The following is a 15,236-nucleotide window of genomic DNA, read 5'->3' as shown; positions in this document are numbered from 1 at the left end:
TTTTAAAAATATAAATATGAACTTTATCAAACAAAACATGCATGTATTGTGTAACATGAAGTCCTATGAGTGTCATCTGATGAAGATAATTCAAGGTTTGTGATTAATTTGATCTTTATTTCAGCTTTTTGTGAATGCTATATTTTGCTGGAAAATGGCTGTGCTTATTGTGGTTTGGTGGAGACCTAACATAATCGTTTGCAGTGCTTTCGCTGAAAAGCCTATTTGAAATCGGACACTTTGGTGGGATTAACAACGAGAAAATCTTTCAAATTATGTAAAACACGTGTGTTTTAGGAATTGTAATTATGAGATTTCTGTGGTTTGACGCCCTCTATTTTCACTGGTAGTTGTCATATCGATCCCGGTATCGGGATTGCAGCCATAACAGGTAAAAAATTCTCTCTCTCAAAATGATCATGTTAAAAACGCAGGTTTACAGTGCAAGCAGAAACCATGAGAATCTACATATCTACACACAGCACAGTTTTCAATAGAATTCACTAGGCCCCGCCTCTCTCATCTCTTGTACAGGTCTTCGTAGGAATCTTCACAGCAGAGATGGTGCTGAAGATCATCGCCATGGATCCGTACTACTACTTCCAGGTCGGGGGGAACATCTTCGACAGCATCATTGTGGCAACCAGCCTGATGGAGCTGTGCCTGGCCGACGTCGAGGGTCTTGCCGTGCTTCGCTCCTTCCGTCTGGTGAGGGTCCCTCCACCCACAATTTAGATCATACTCTCTGCGTAACTGTGCAGTGAGAATCAATCACGATCGATCAATACATGTTCATAAACTAGTTACAAGAGTAGGGTTGAAAACTACTGGGTAATTTACCAAAGTTACCGGAATCTTCTGTAATTTGGGTAATTAGCAGGTCATCTATGACAATCTGTGGTAACTTCGGTCATTTATACTTGAAGAACTTGTATATTATGTATTCATATTATTCATTTTGTATATCTAATATATGCCATTTAGCAGACGCTTTTTTTATATCTGTGTCCATATTGTCCTTGAGTTTCTAGTGGATAGACTATATGGTTTAATAGAAAATAGCCTAATGAAAGAAGCATCTAATCAACAATGGCATTATTTTTTATCAACTCTTCCAACTATTGACAATTTTTCACATCTGTCATCAGTTTGACTCTACAACATTTATGATAAAGACATTGTAAAACACTATGTATTGACATGGCCAAATAAATAGGTGTGAAAATCTTTTTTAAACATACATTTTAAGTCGGAAGTTTACATACACTTAAATTGGAGTTATTAAAACTTGTTTTTCAACCACTCCAGAAATTTCTTGTTAGCAAACTATAGTTTTGGCAAGTCAGTTAGGTCATCTACTTTGTGCATGACACAAGTCATTTTCCCAACAATTGTTTACAGATTATTTAACTTATAATTCACTGTATCACAATTCCAGTGGGTCAGAAGTTTACATACACTAAGTTGGCTGTGCCTTTAAACCGCTTGAAAAATTCCAGAAAATTATGTCATGGCTTTAGAAGCTTCGGACAGGATAATTTACATAATTTGAGTCCATTGGAGGTGTACCTTTGGATGTATTTCAAGGCCTACCTTCAAACTCAGTGCCTCTTTGCTTGACATCATGGGAAAATCAAAAGAAACCAGCCAAGAACTCCAAATGCCTGAAGGTACCACGTTCATCTGTACAAACAATAGTACGCAAGTATAAACACCATGGGACCACACAGCCATCATACTGCTCAGGAAGGAGGCACGTTCATGCTCCTAGAGATGACTTTGGACATACTTTGGTGCGAAAAGTGCACATCAATCCCAGAAGAACAGTAAAGGATCTTGTGAAGATGCTGGAGGAAACAGGTACAAAAGTATTTATACCCACAGTAAAACGAGTCCTATAATCGACATAGCCTGAAAGGCCGCTCAGCAAGGAAGAAGTCACTGCTCCAAAACCACCATAAAAAAGCCAGACTATGGTTTGCAACTGCACATGGGGACAAAGATCTTACTTTTTGTAGAAATGTCCTCTGGTCTGATGAAACAAAAATATAACTGTTTGGCCATAATGACCATCGTTATGTTTGGAGGAAAAAGAGGGAGGCTTGCTAGCCGAATAACACCATCCCAACCGTGAAGCACGGGGGTGGCAGCATCATGTTGTGGTGGTGCTTGCTGCAGGAGGGACTGGTGCACGTCACAAAATAGATAGCATCATGAGGCAGGACAATTATGTGGATATATTGAAACAATCAAGACATCAGTCAGGAAGTTAAAGCTTGGTCGCAAATGGGTCTTCCAAATGGACAATGACCCCAAGCATACTTCCAAAGTTGTGGCAAAATGGCTTAAGGACAACAAAGTCAAAGTATTGGAGTGGCCATCACAAAGCCCTGACCTCAATCCTATAGAAAATTTGTGGTCAGAACTGAAAAAGTGTGTGCGAGCAAGGAGGCCTACAAACCTGACTCAGTTTCACCAGCTCTGTCAGGAGCAATGGGCCAACTTATTGGGGGAAGCTTGTGGAAGGCTACTTGAAACGTTTGACCAAAGTTAAACAATTGAAAGGCAATGCTACCAAATACTAATTGAGTGTATGTAAACGTCTGACCCAATAAATAATTCTCTCTACTATTATTCTGACATTTCACATTCTTAAAATACAGGGAATTTTTACTCTGATTAAATGTCAGGAATTGTGAGAAACTGAGTTTAAATGTATTTGGCTAAGTGTATGTAAATTTCAAACTTCAACTATGTCATGCTGAATTCCTCATATTAAACATCACTAAGTTAAAAAAAAATCACCTTATTAGACTATATTATAAATGCCAAAAAATATATAAATGCAACATGCAACAATTTCAACGACTTTACTGAGGGACGGCTTATATAAGGAAATCAGTCAATTGAAATAAATAAATTAGGCCCAAAGGGGCTTTATTACAGACCTAAATTCCTCCTCAGTTTCATCAGCACTCCGGGTGGCCTCTGACCATCTCGCAGGTGAAGAAGCAGCATGTGGAGGTCCTGGGCCTGCGTGGTTACACATAGTCTGCGGTTGTGAGGCTGGTTGGACATACTGCCAAATTCTCTAAAACGACATCGGAAGTGGTTTATGCTAGAGAAATGAACATTCAATTCTCTGGCAACAGCTCTGGTGGACATTCCTGCAGTCAGCATGCCAATTGCATGCTCCTTGAAAACTTGAGACATCTGTGGCGTTGTGTGACAAAAGTGCACATTTTAGAGTGGCCTTTTATTTTACCCAGCCCCAGGGTCACCTGTGTAATTATCATGCTGTTTAATCAGCTTCTTAATATGCCACACCTGCCAGGTGGATGTATTATGTTGGTAAAGGAGAAATGCTCACTAAAAGGGATGTAAACAAGTCTGGGCATAAAATCTGAGCGAAATGAGCTTTTTGTACCTTATGGAATATTTCTGGGATTTTATTTAATCTCATGAAACATGGAACCAGCACTACATGTTGCATTTATACTTTTGTTCAGTAAATATTTTTTTGCATGTGATAAAGCCACACAGAGGGCCATATACATTTCCAGACACCTGTGATAGTCTCAAATACCCCAAAAGACCATTAGATCTTAGATAAATTAGATATCGTTAGATTTGTTTTTAAATAACTAGAAAGTTACAAAAATATTGGTAGTTTACTGGTAAACTTTAAAAGTTACCAGTCATATACCTTCCTTTTGCAACCCTATGCAAGATAATATCAAGTAAAGTGATACTAACTCTGCAAACCTATTTATTGAGCTCAATGGAAAATCAAGTTTTGATTACATTTTTTGAAGCAGTTTCTGGGTAATCAGCCCTATGTAACCTTATAATGTCTCTGATTGTTTTGGGGGCAGATGCGTGTTTTCAAGCAGGCCAAATCCTGGCCCACACTCAACATGACAATCAAGATCATCGGTAATTCAGTGGGCACCCTAGTTAACATCACTCTGGTTCTGGCCATCATCATCTTCATGTTTGCCGCGGGGGGCATGCAGCTCTTCGGCAAGAGCTACAAAGAGTGTGCCTGCAAGATCTCCTTGGACTGCGAGCTGCCCCGCTGGCACATGCATGACTTCTTCCACGCTTTTCTCCTCATCTTCCGGGTGCTGTGCGGAGAGTGGATCGAGACCATGTGGGAGTGCATGGAGGTGGCCGGACAGGGCATTTGTCTCGTCTTCTTCATGATGGTCATGGTCGTCGGTAAACTAGTGGTGAGTGATGGGCACTGGAGGGTGGGCATTGAACTATTTTGATGTTTAGTTAGTTAATGGATTATTCAAAAGGTGTAATACACGTAACATGAAAGATCAGGGAGCGTGTTTGGTGGAGCGCTCCATGCATACAGTGCACATACCACAGACAGATGCAGCTCTTATGTTGCTGTTAGATAATGAGTAGATCATGCCAGCTTCACATTCTTTTGATGGATACCAGGCGGTCCTTCACCGTAAACAAAACTGGTTGTGTTTCCTCTTTGGTTATTCATAGGATGAAGAGAGGAAATAGCTATGCCGGTTTGCCAAAAACCTGACAACAAACAATGTGCCAAAGACAAGCATGGCTTTCTGTCTGAACTCCCGGGAGAATCTCATTGACTAGTAGTGGCATTGAATAGGACACACACCATTCACTCAATGGAGAGGCTGTTATTAGTTCCATGATATGGGCCAGCAGTTCTGACCTTGGGGTGTTTGGGGATCCACTGGGGCAGGTGGCATAGATAAAATAGCAGGGGGCTTACAGGAATCATGGAGGGGGCAGCCTTAAGTTTACTGATGATGTAGCAGGCGTTTGAGGTCACGCAAGTCCAATACCACTGTTAGATACTATTGAGAGGTAAAAGTTACACGCTTACTGTCTGACTTTTAGAATACTTTTGACAATATTAACCAGAAGAAATGGACAAATAATAATTTCACTACCTTGGTTCAAGAACATCGGGGACAATAATAACAAATACGATGTGCTAAAAAAAATCCAGTTGTTCTAACTATTCCATCCAGGTGTTGAACTTCTTCTTGACCTTTCTGCTGAGCTCGTTCAGCCGTTACAACCTGGCGGCTCCAGAGGAGGACGGGGAGATGAACAACCTGCAGATCGCCACCAGCAGGATTACCAGGGGCATGGACTGGGTCAAGGCATACGTCATCAAGCAGATCTGCATTACCATAGGCAACCAGCCTAAGGAGGATGGAAACGGGGCTGACGGTAATGGGGGTAGTAATGGGGATGTGGACGGCCTCCCAAAGGACAGCTTGGCTTTGAAAAATATCAATTCCAGTGACAACCCAAAGGCTGATTTGGAGCTCAAAATGCTGGACGATGTTAACCCAAGTGGATTTCTTGCAAATGCGAATTTGACCCTGGATGTACCTATTGCCAAAATGGAGTCTGATGATGATGAGGATGACAGCTCTGAAGTGAACGGAGAAGGCGCAAATGAGGATGCTAAGGTAAGACCGTGGCATTATTGATGAGTAAAACTTGACACAGACATCTGTTCCCACTAGGCACACACTGGTTGAATCGTCATTGTTTCCATGTCAGATCAATGAAATTACGGTGAACCAACGTGGAATGGATTCTGAATTGGCGTCCGTGCCCAGTGGGTTATATTTTGAGCATTCATTACAAACAATATAGAGTAATCAAGACTAAGGCTTCATACTGACAAGAGAAATAACCGATATACAATATACAAGCACATACATGCACTTCATATATTGTTGTCATTTGCAATATTATTAGTACTAGTATTATTCTATTCAGTATCAGTGTTATTGTAATGCTGATAAGATAAATAACCTTTTCCATTTGGTACATTTTATGGGATTTCTTATAGTCGTGGCCAAATAACTTAAGCAAACTACAATATTTTAATTCCGCAGTGACAATCAAAATAAATCTGTCTGCTGCTGACATGCAGGGTAGACTACCCACATAAAATATATAATACTACAGTACTTAGTATTTTGATAGCGTTCTCGTAGTCTTCACAGAGGATAGCCTAGTGGTTAGAGCGTTGGACTAGAAACCGAAAGGTTGCAAGTTCATATCCCTGAGCTGACAAGGTACAAATCTGTCGTTCTGCCCCTGAACAGGCAGTTAACCCACTGTTCCTAGGCCGTCATAGAAAATAAGAATTTGTTCTTAACTGACTTGCCTAGTTAAATAGAGGTAAAATTAAATTAAAATTAAAAATGTATTATACTGTGGAATACTATACTATACACTGTAGTATCCCTTGATCATGTGTAGTACTTACTATAGAATGGTGTAGCATACTGTATAATACTATAGTAAATACTACAATATTATCCACCAAAAAGCACTATAGTAAATACTACAGTAATGTCTGCAAAAACACCACATTTTTTAAACTATTGTAAATACTACAGTATTCCATTTGCAATTACCCGGCCCATTCCCCTCCCCCATATCCCAATTTGTGCCAAATGAGAAACCTACATGCCAAGTATAGATCATATATTGTGTTGCCTATAAGTTATAGAAAAGAGGAGGAGCTCTGAACTATCCGTTCAGACCCCAGTCCTACCGACCTACCTACATGTTATTGAAAATTTGCACTTTTAGTATTTCTCCAGTAGGTTTCCTCAAGGAGAAAGCCTTCAATTCTATGTCAAAGATAGTGCAACTAAAACACTACAGTAAATACTACAGTATAATACAATCTGCAAAAACACTACTTTAATTATTATACACTACAGTTTTCTTAAACTATATTAATTATACTACAGATAACTACAGTAAATACTATAGTATTCAATGTATTGTTTTTGCAGACTTTAGTCAGGGCTCTCGAGTGGCGCAGTAGTTTAAGGCACTGCATCTCAGGGCAAGTGGTGTCACTAGAGTCCCTGGTTCAAATCCAGGCTGTATCACATCTGGCTGTTATCGGGAGTCCCATATGGCAGTGTACAATTGGCCCAGCGTCACCAGGCTTTAGTCGGTGTAGGTGTAACCAATGTGAAATGGCTAGCTAGTATGCAGGGTGCGCCTAATAATGTTTCAATCAGTCATGTCACTCGCTCTGAGACCTTGAAGTAGTCGTTCCTCTTGCTCTGCAACGGCTGCACAAACTCCTAAAGGAAACACTTCAGGCCACTCGCAGTTAACATATAACATTATTGAATTACAATTTATATTTACGTTCTTCTGTGCAGGGGTTGAATAATATTTTTAATAATATTTTGGAGCTGACATGTTTATAAACTGTAAAGAGACTGTAGGGCAACAGTTGCTATGTCCTACTTCTTTCCCACAGTGTGTTTACTATTTAATATAATGTGACAAGCGGCACTGTATGTGAAAGAGATACCTTATGAATATGTGACTGGGCAAAGAGTTATTGGCACATAGGTAACTTAAATCATTCCTCCTCTTACTAACCTATATAATGTTGTGCTGTTTCCCAGGAATATCTGCTCCAAACAGTGACTAAATAAAGGTCATAGTAAATTGATGATATGACATTTCATATCTCTCAAACCAACCCAGATTAAACTCTGAGTTCAATATACAATTTAATTAAAGGGATAGTTCTCATTTTGTTTTGTTTTTTTGTGTGTTTTTTTTACCTATAAAATTAGCTACAAATGGGATATCCCAGATGATCTAATACAGATGTCTTTCTCACTACAGCGAAGGAAACCTATTGCACAGGACAATGCCTCTTTGATCTGCAGGACAAGTGTGGAAGTGAAGAAAGAAGAGGCAAACCCCACCAGCCCTGAGAACTGCTGGACTGCGAGTAAGAGGATCTCCCTCTTACAGGCTTGATGCTGTAACTCCATGGGAGTCAATATACACGAAACAAAAAATATAAATGCAACATGTAATGTGTTGGTCCCATGTTCCGTGAGCTGAAATAAAAGATCCCACAAATATAACTCAGTAAAATCTTTGAAATTGTTGCATGTTGCATTTCTATTTTTGTTCAGAATACTGTAGTTAACCTACCTCAGCCTCCAATGATTTTCTTAGTTGTTCAGGGGAAGAGAGGGAGGGAGAGCAGGGATCGCTTACATAGTGTAGTTTTGATTGAGTCATGTTGTGTTTCCCTGGCTGATAAGACAATGACTATACCGCCTATTTAAGTGGAGGTTCCCTGTATGGTTCAAATGGTAGAATACAGTTTAAGTGAACATGAATTCATTAGCACCCCTCTCATCTCCACGAATGAGCGTTATTTTTTCACCTGCATTGATTGTACTTCTGAAATGCCTGACTTGACAAATGTGGACCGTACTGGTAGATGGGGTGCGAGGGATGTTTTGCCTAATCTTACACATATGTTCTCCTTCCTCAAATCTCTGATAGCATGTATTGGACGATGCCCTTGCCTTGATTGTGACATCACCACAGAGAAAGGAAAAACTTGGTGGAACTTCAGGAAGACATGCATCCTCATTGTGGAGCACAACTACTTTCAGTCCTTTATCATCTTCATGATTCTGATGAGTAGTGGAGCTTTGGTGAGATGCCTTCTTTCAGTGCAATGCGGACACCGACATATGGTGTTTTGAAACAGCTGTCCGTGATATTTTGCTCAATTCTTCGCAGGCTTTTGAAGACATACACATTGAACAGCGCAGGACCATAAAAGTCATCCTGGAATATGCTGATCAAGTCTTCACCTACGTGTTCATTATTGAGATGCTCTTGAAGTGGGTGGCTTATGGATTCCAGGCCTACTTCACAAATGCATGGTGCTGGCTGGACTTCCTCATTGTGAATGTAAGGCAAAGTAATAGCCCGTGCCCATCTGGGTAGTGCATCCTAGTCATATTTTATATTTTCAACAATTATAAGTAATATTTCATCAATATAAATGATCAGAATTTCAGTTCCTTCGAGAAAGCTAATCTTCACATGTTGTTATCACATCCCAAATCTCCTAGGTGTCTATGATTAGTTTATCGGCTAAGATCCTGGGCTACGCTGAACTTGGGTTAATCAAATTTATTCGAAAGTTACGGGCTTTACGGCCACTCCGAGCCCTGTCCAGATTTGAGGGAATGAAGGTGAGTCTTTTTTACAAGTCGAAACATGTAAATTTGTGGCCTTAGAAATTAAATGCATTTGTTGATACATTTTCGAGATCTGATCAACAATGCAAAGAGTATTTCACTCCAATTAGTCTCAGCAGTTCAATATGAATCCCTTTTTACATCCTGTACAAGCTCTGCTTTTACTAGAGATTTGATTGGCAGGTTCTCTCAAATTTGGGCACATCATTTCCTTTCCACAGGTGGTGGTGAACGCTCTGGTGGGGGCCATTCCTTCCATTGTCAATGTGCTTCTAGTCTGCGCCACCTTCTGGCTCATCTTCAGCATCATTGGAGTCAACCTGTTTGCTGGGAAGTACTACTACTGCTTCAATACCACGTCTGAGGAGATGTTCTCCGCTGACGTTGTGAACAACAAGACCGAATGCGTCCAACTAATGGAGGATAATGCCGACGTGCGCTGGATGAACTCAAAGATCAACTTTGACAACGTGGCCATGGGCTACCTTTCCCTCCTGCAAGTAGTGAGTTTCAAAACAGGTTGCTTATTAATCATATAGCCTATTACTCAATCAAATCAATCAGATGTATTTATAAAGCCCTTCTTACATCAGCTGATGTCACAAAGTGCTGTACAGAAACCCAGCCAAAACCCCAAACAGCAAGCAATGCAGGTGTTGAAGCTCTGTTGTATAGTTGAAGTTGTTTAAAGTGGTAATGTATGCCTACTGTAAAGTATGCCTACTGTAATGTATGCCTACTGTAATGTATGCCTACTGTAATGTATGCCTACTGTAAAGTATGCCTACTGTAATGTATGCCTACTGTAATGTATGCCTACTGTAATGTATGCCTACTGAAACAGCCTACTGTTTCTTACAGCATACATTTTTGTCATTTTTTTTTCTCTCAGGCAACATTTAAAGGATGGCTGGGTATAATGTATAGCGCTGTGGATTCACGTATTGTAAGACAACTCCTCAATACTGTAATAATAATTATACACTTTGAAATGAGTATGAAAACAACCTAATTTCTTATGATTTGACCCCCTCTGTCGACAAGGTGGGAGACCAACCCATGTATGAGGATAATGTTTACATGTACATCTACTTTGTCATGTTCACCATCTTTGGGACCTTCGTCATGCTGAATCTCTTCATTGGTGTCATTATCGACAACTTCAACCAGCAAAAAAAGAAGATAAGTAGCCGTCCTACAGCATAATATCACAAAATAGCAAACACAGCATGCAAGCCTTTCTAAAACATTATCCCAACAATACAATACACACGTAAATTACAAGGATTTTAGATGACATGCACATGAAAATAACTGTATGTCTCTATACTTTGGAGGGAAAAATATTTTCATGACAGAGGAACAGAATAAATACTACAATGCCATGAAAAAGCTTGGTTCCACGAAGCTACAGAAACCCATTCCTAGACCCAAGGTAAGCACCTGCTTGAGTTACTGGCAAATTGCCTAAAGATGTAGAACAAAAGAGTGTGTATTCCATACCATCTACTCTAGATGCTATACCAGCCCTTACACATCAGTTAAGTGACAGTGTTCTTAGTTCAAATAGAAGTGTATCATCACCAACGTTTAAGAAGAACATTTTAAGTTAAATACGGACCCCTCAATGAGAAGGTATTGGCCAGGCTTGATCACTATCTGCTCTTGTCCGCTTCTGTTCCTCCCCTATGAAGATAACTTCCCCTCCAAAGTATAGAGACATACTGTTATTTTCATGTGCATGTCATTGACCTAACATACCTCTATTTCACTCTGTTTTGTCCAATCTTTCTCTTGGTCTCTATTGACTGACGGTTGAAGAACAAATTCGCAGGCATTATTTATGACCTGATCAACCATCAATTCTTCGAGATCTTCATTGTTGTGCTGATCTGCCTCAGCATGGTAACGATGATGGTGGACACGGATGACCAGAGCGAGGAGAAGGAGAGCATCGTCTTCTTCATCAACCTGGTGTTTATCTTCATCTTCATCGCAGAGTGTGTCCTCAAGTTGATCGGATGGCGGCAATATTATTTTACCGTCGGAATGAACATTTTAGATTTTGTCGTCGTCGTTCTCTCCATCCTTGGTGAATATGAAGAAAAGACTGTATACATTAGTCGTGTAGCGACAGAATTCTTTATTTTTGCTGAAATGAAACATGATTGAAGAACATAGTAATAAGAATGAAAACTGAATTATTATTTTTTTTTCCATTCCAGGTTTACTGCTGGCAGACCTCATAGAGAAGTACTTTGTCTCACCTACCCTTTTCCGTGTCGTAAGACTGGCCAGGATTGGTCGAGTTCTGAGACTCATCCGAGGAGCTCAAGGCATCCGGACACTGTTGTTTTCCCTGAGGATGTCACTTCCAGCTATCTTCAACATTGGGCTCCTGCTCTTCCTCGTCATGTTTATCTTCGCCATTTTTGGAATGTCCAACTTTGCGTATGTCAAAAAGGAGGTCGGAATAGACGATATGATCAATTTTGAAACTTTTGGCAACAGTATCATTTGTCTGTTCATGATCACAACCTTAGTCGGTTGGGACAGTGTCCTCTCACCCATGATGAGTAGTACACCTCCGAACTGTGACCCGTACTTTGAAAATCCAGGCACAGATGTAAGAGGCAACTGCAGCAGCATTGGTTGGGGAATTCTTTTTATCTGCAGCTACATCATCATGTGTTTCTTTCTTGTGGTCAACATGTACATTGCCGTTATTCTCGAGAACTTCAATGTTGTCATCGAGGAGAGGGGCGACCCGCTGTGTGAGGAAGACTTTGAAATGTTCTATGAGACCTGGGAGAAGTTCGACCCTGACGCGTCACAATTCATCGCCTACGACATTTTGTCGGAGTTCTGTGACACGCTTAAAAACCCGCTCAGGATCCCAAAACCCAATGCAATCAAGCTGATCACCATGGACCTTCCCATTGTCCCTGGGGATAAGATCCACTGTCTGGACATCCTGCAGGCGCTGACCACAGAGGTGCTGGGAGAATCAGGGGAGATGGATGCCATGAAGGAGAGCATGGAGGAGAAGTTCATGGCCAAAAACCCCTTTAAAGTGTCATTCAAGCCAATCACCACCACCCTGAGGCGAAAGCAGGACGAGGTAGCAGCTGTTGTTATTCAGAGAGCCTATTGCAAGCATCTGCTGAGAAGTTCGATGAAACTCGCTTCCCACAAGTACCATGAGAAGAAAGAGTTAACCAAGGAGGGCGAAGCGCCGCCAGAGCAGGAAGGAATGATTGCCATCAGAATGAGCAAACTGTATGAAAGCCAACAATCACTCGGAGTGGATGAAACCGTTGTAGATATGGATTCTTGTGTGAAACGGGAGAGAAACGAACCGACAGCGACACAACCTCCTGTGGTGACTACTGAAACGCCGCCGCCTGTGGAGCTTCAGAACGAGATCATCTCGCACTCTGCCCCCGTTGTCATCCCGGCCTCAAACCATAACTCACAGCTGAAAGAGTCCCATGTTTGAATAGCTAGTGCAACCAACGGATAAACACTTCATCATCAATGGCCTTTGACGATGAGACCGCTTCTTCATCTCCAAAGTCCAACTTTGGTATGTTTGGCTTGGGTCTGAGTTTCTTGCTAACTAAGTCTTTGAGGGACACATTGAGCCCACCCCACTGAATCTAAGCGATTGCATAGAGATTATGGTATAACGAATATAGCAGTCAATGTTAATTGATGATAACCTGGAATGTATTGACTGAGAAATCATAGCTATTGTTGGCAAGACAATCACCAAAGCCTGAGTTGAAAGTTTGGGCCCATTTATGGATGCAAGCCCAGTTGTGGTAGCAGACCCCTTGTAATATATAGTTGAGATCATTTGAGAATTAAATAACCTAAGAGATAGTTAGCAATGTATAAGATCATAATAAGTGAATTAAAACTCCATCTCACAAGTGAGTAGGGACCTGACTCCTATGATTTTACTCTTAACACAAAAACATACTTTCAGTCCCCTGAAAGTAATTTAATAAATATGTTCCTTTTCTTATTTTGTATACATTTTTTATTCAACTGTTTGTTGGGTTGGCAGGAAGCCTAGTGGTTCGAGCGTTGGACCAGTAACTGAAAGGTTGCTAGATTGAATCCCTGAGCTGACAAGCTAAAAATCTGTTGTTCTGCCCCTGAACAAGGCAGTTAAACCACTGTTCCTAGTCTGTCATTGTAATTAAGAATTTGTTCTTAATTTGTTCTTAACTGACTTGCCTAGTTAAATAAATATAACATATTCTACTGCACTTGCAGTATTTAATTGCAATGAAAAAGGCAAGCAATAATCTCATCTGTATCTTCAAAGTTGAAATATGACTTCAAAAACAGGATTCTCAAGAATATTATAGATTTTTCATATGGAATCTGACTTTTGGTACCTTTGTCATTTTAATCTAAACTTGTATGACTTCCCTATAATTTTCCAAATACCAGTACAAGAACGTCAAATAATTTTAAAATATATATTTTTTATTGAATACAATTCTATTTTGAAGTTATTATTTGTCTGGAGTTTGGTTTGACGTATTCGGCCAACACTTTTGTGTGTTCATTTTTTAAGGTATTAAAGCCAAATACTAACACTGGGATTTAGAATATATACAAAGTATTTTCTTTTTTTTACCCCAAAAATATTTACTAACAAATATGACCTGTGCCTTTAACATCTGAAAATGAGAACACTTTAATGAAAAAACAGGTTTAGAATACAGATTGAGAAAGAATTTGCGTTTGCAATTAGGATCGGACACTTTTTCTCCATTTTCGCCTAAAATTACATACCCAAATCTAACTGCCTCTAGCTCAGGACCTGAAGCAAGGATATGCATATTCTTGATACCATTTGAAAGGAAACACTTTGAAGTTTGTGGAAATGTGAAAGTAATGTAGGAGAATATAACACATTAGATCTGGTAAAAGATGTAACAAAGAAAAAAGCATGCGTTTGTTTTGTATTTTTTGAATTTTTGTATTTTCTTTTATATTTTTTGTACTATCATCTTTGAAATGCCATGATGTATTTTACCAGCCCAGGCGCATTTTACATTTTGAAAATGTTTTTGTACCTTACACCCTCATGCTAATCATATTAGCCTACATTAGCTCAATCAACCGTTCCACGACACACACACACACACACACACACACACACACACACACACACACACACACACACACACACACACACACACACACACACACACACACACACACACACACACACACACACACACACACACACACACACACACACACACACACACACCTATCCCGTAGCGGTTAAATAATTCTGCTGAATAACAACTAATTTTTACACTGTCAGTTTTCTTTTATTGTCGAATTTCTTAATTTTCTGTATATTTTCCTTTGATTATATTTTTAAGGAAATTAACTTTCCTTTTGAGTTTTTCTCATTGTAGTAACACAACTAACCTACTGTAGTAACACAAGTACTGTAGTAATACAAGTACTACTAACAGTGTTCGGTTTTTAATCTGCAATTATTTGTGCTATTAAGCAGTATGATGATAGAAATGAATAATGACATATTTTTACAATGTGCTGAAAATGTACTGGTCTGTTTATTGGAACATGGGGCTTGTAACACCAGAGTTGTTGTTTTTGGTTTTCACAAGGGGCACATACCACATGTGTTAACTGAGTCCCTTCAGATAAAAGCTTCAGCTAACATGGCCCTACAAGTCTTAATACAGAAATGTCTTAATCATGGGAATATGGTAGGAAAGCACTTTGAAGCCTTGTAAGGAACGCAGTTTATTCATTCAAAAGTGTGATGTTAACTACTTTTTAATTATACTTTAATATCAATCTCACCTAAATGTGTGTACAGTATCTTACACAATCTCTGTCTGGAGAGGCACATTTTACAATTGATACTAATACACTCCGATAAGCACAATCAGGCACACTGCAATTTCTTTGGAAACTTGTGTGAGAAACACATGGATTAATTACACATGGATATGGAACCATGTGTGGAGGACAACTTAGATAACATAAGTCAATGTTTCTATTTATTTCAGGGATTCAATAATTCTAACCAGTTTTTACTTCATTTTGAATTAAGGACAAATACTAAGCTAGCAACGGCATACTTTTGTACAAGAGCTTCCA

General features: G+C 39.7%; 1 protein-coding gene and 1 non-coding gene across 2 annotated transcripts in view; both read left to right on the top strand.

Moving 5' to 3' along the window:
* scn4ab (sodium channel, voltage-gated, type IV, alpha, b) overlaps positions 1 to 13,101 on the top strand; it is a 41,296-nt gene extending 28,195 nt beyond the window's left edge. Inside the window, exons 14-26 of the mRNA XM_046305305.1 lie at positions 535 to 708; positions 3,876 to 4,232; positions 5,025 to 5,474; positions 7,684 to 7,792; positions 8,362 to 8,516; positions 8,605 to 8,778; positions 8,943 to 9,065; positions 9,293 to 9,574; positions 9,964 to 10,017; positions 10,116 to 10,253; positions 10,402 to 10,506; positions 10,893 to 11,163; positions 11,297 to 13,101. Of these exons, the coding sequence (XP_046161261.1) occupies positions 535 to 708; positions 3,876 to 4,232; positions 5,025 to 5,474; positions 7,684 to 7,792; positions 8,362 to 8,516; positions 8,605 to 8,778; positions 8,943 to 9,065; positions 9,293 to 9,574; positions 9,964 to 10,017; positions 10,116 to 10,253; positions 10,402 to 10,506; positions 10,893 to 11,163; positions 11,297 to 12,570 (3,666 nt within the window). The 3' untranslated portion in view covers positions 12,571 to 13,101. The remainder of the gene's footprint in view (positions 1 to 534; positions 709 to 3,875; positions 4,233 to 5,024; positions 5,475 to 7,683; positions 7,793 to 8,361; positions 8,517 to 8,604; positions 8,779 to 8,942; positions 9,066 to 9,292; positions 9,575 to 9,963; positions 10,018 to 10,115; positions 10,254 to 10,401; positions 10,507 to 10,892; positions 11,164 to 11,296) is intronic.
* Positions 6,598 to 6,652, top strand: LOC124000946. Its single transcript, XR_006832709.1, has one exon. It is a non-coding gene; the product is annotated as a U7 small nuclear RNA (small nuclear RNA).
* Positions 13,102 to 15,236: the final 2,135 nt, after the last annotated feature.

Source organism: Oncorhynchus gorbuscha, linkage group LG16 (genome assembly GCF_021184085.1).
Source record: "Oncorhynchus gorbuscha isolate QuinsamMale2020 ecotype Even-year linkage group LG16, OgorEven_v1.0, whole genome shotgun sequence".
Taxonomy (NCBI): Eukaryota; Metazoa; Chordata; class Actinopteri; order Salmoniformes; family Salmonidae; genus Oncorhynchus; species Oncorhynchus gorbuscha.
This window is presented reverse-complemented; position numbering and strand designations above follow the sequence as displayed.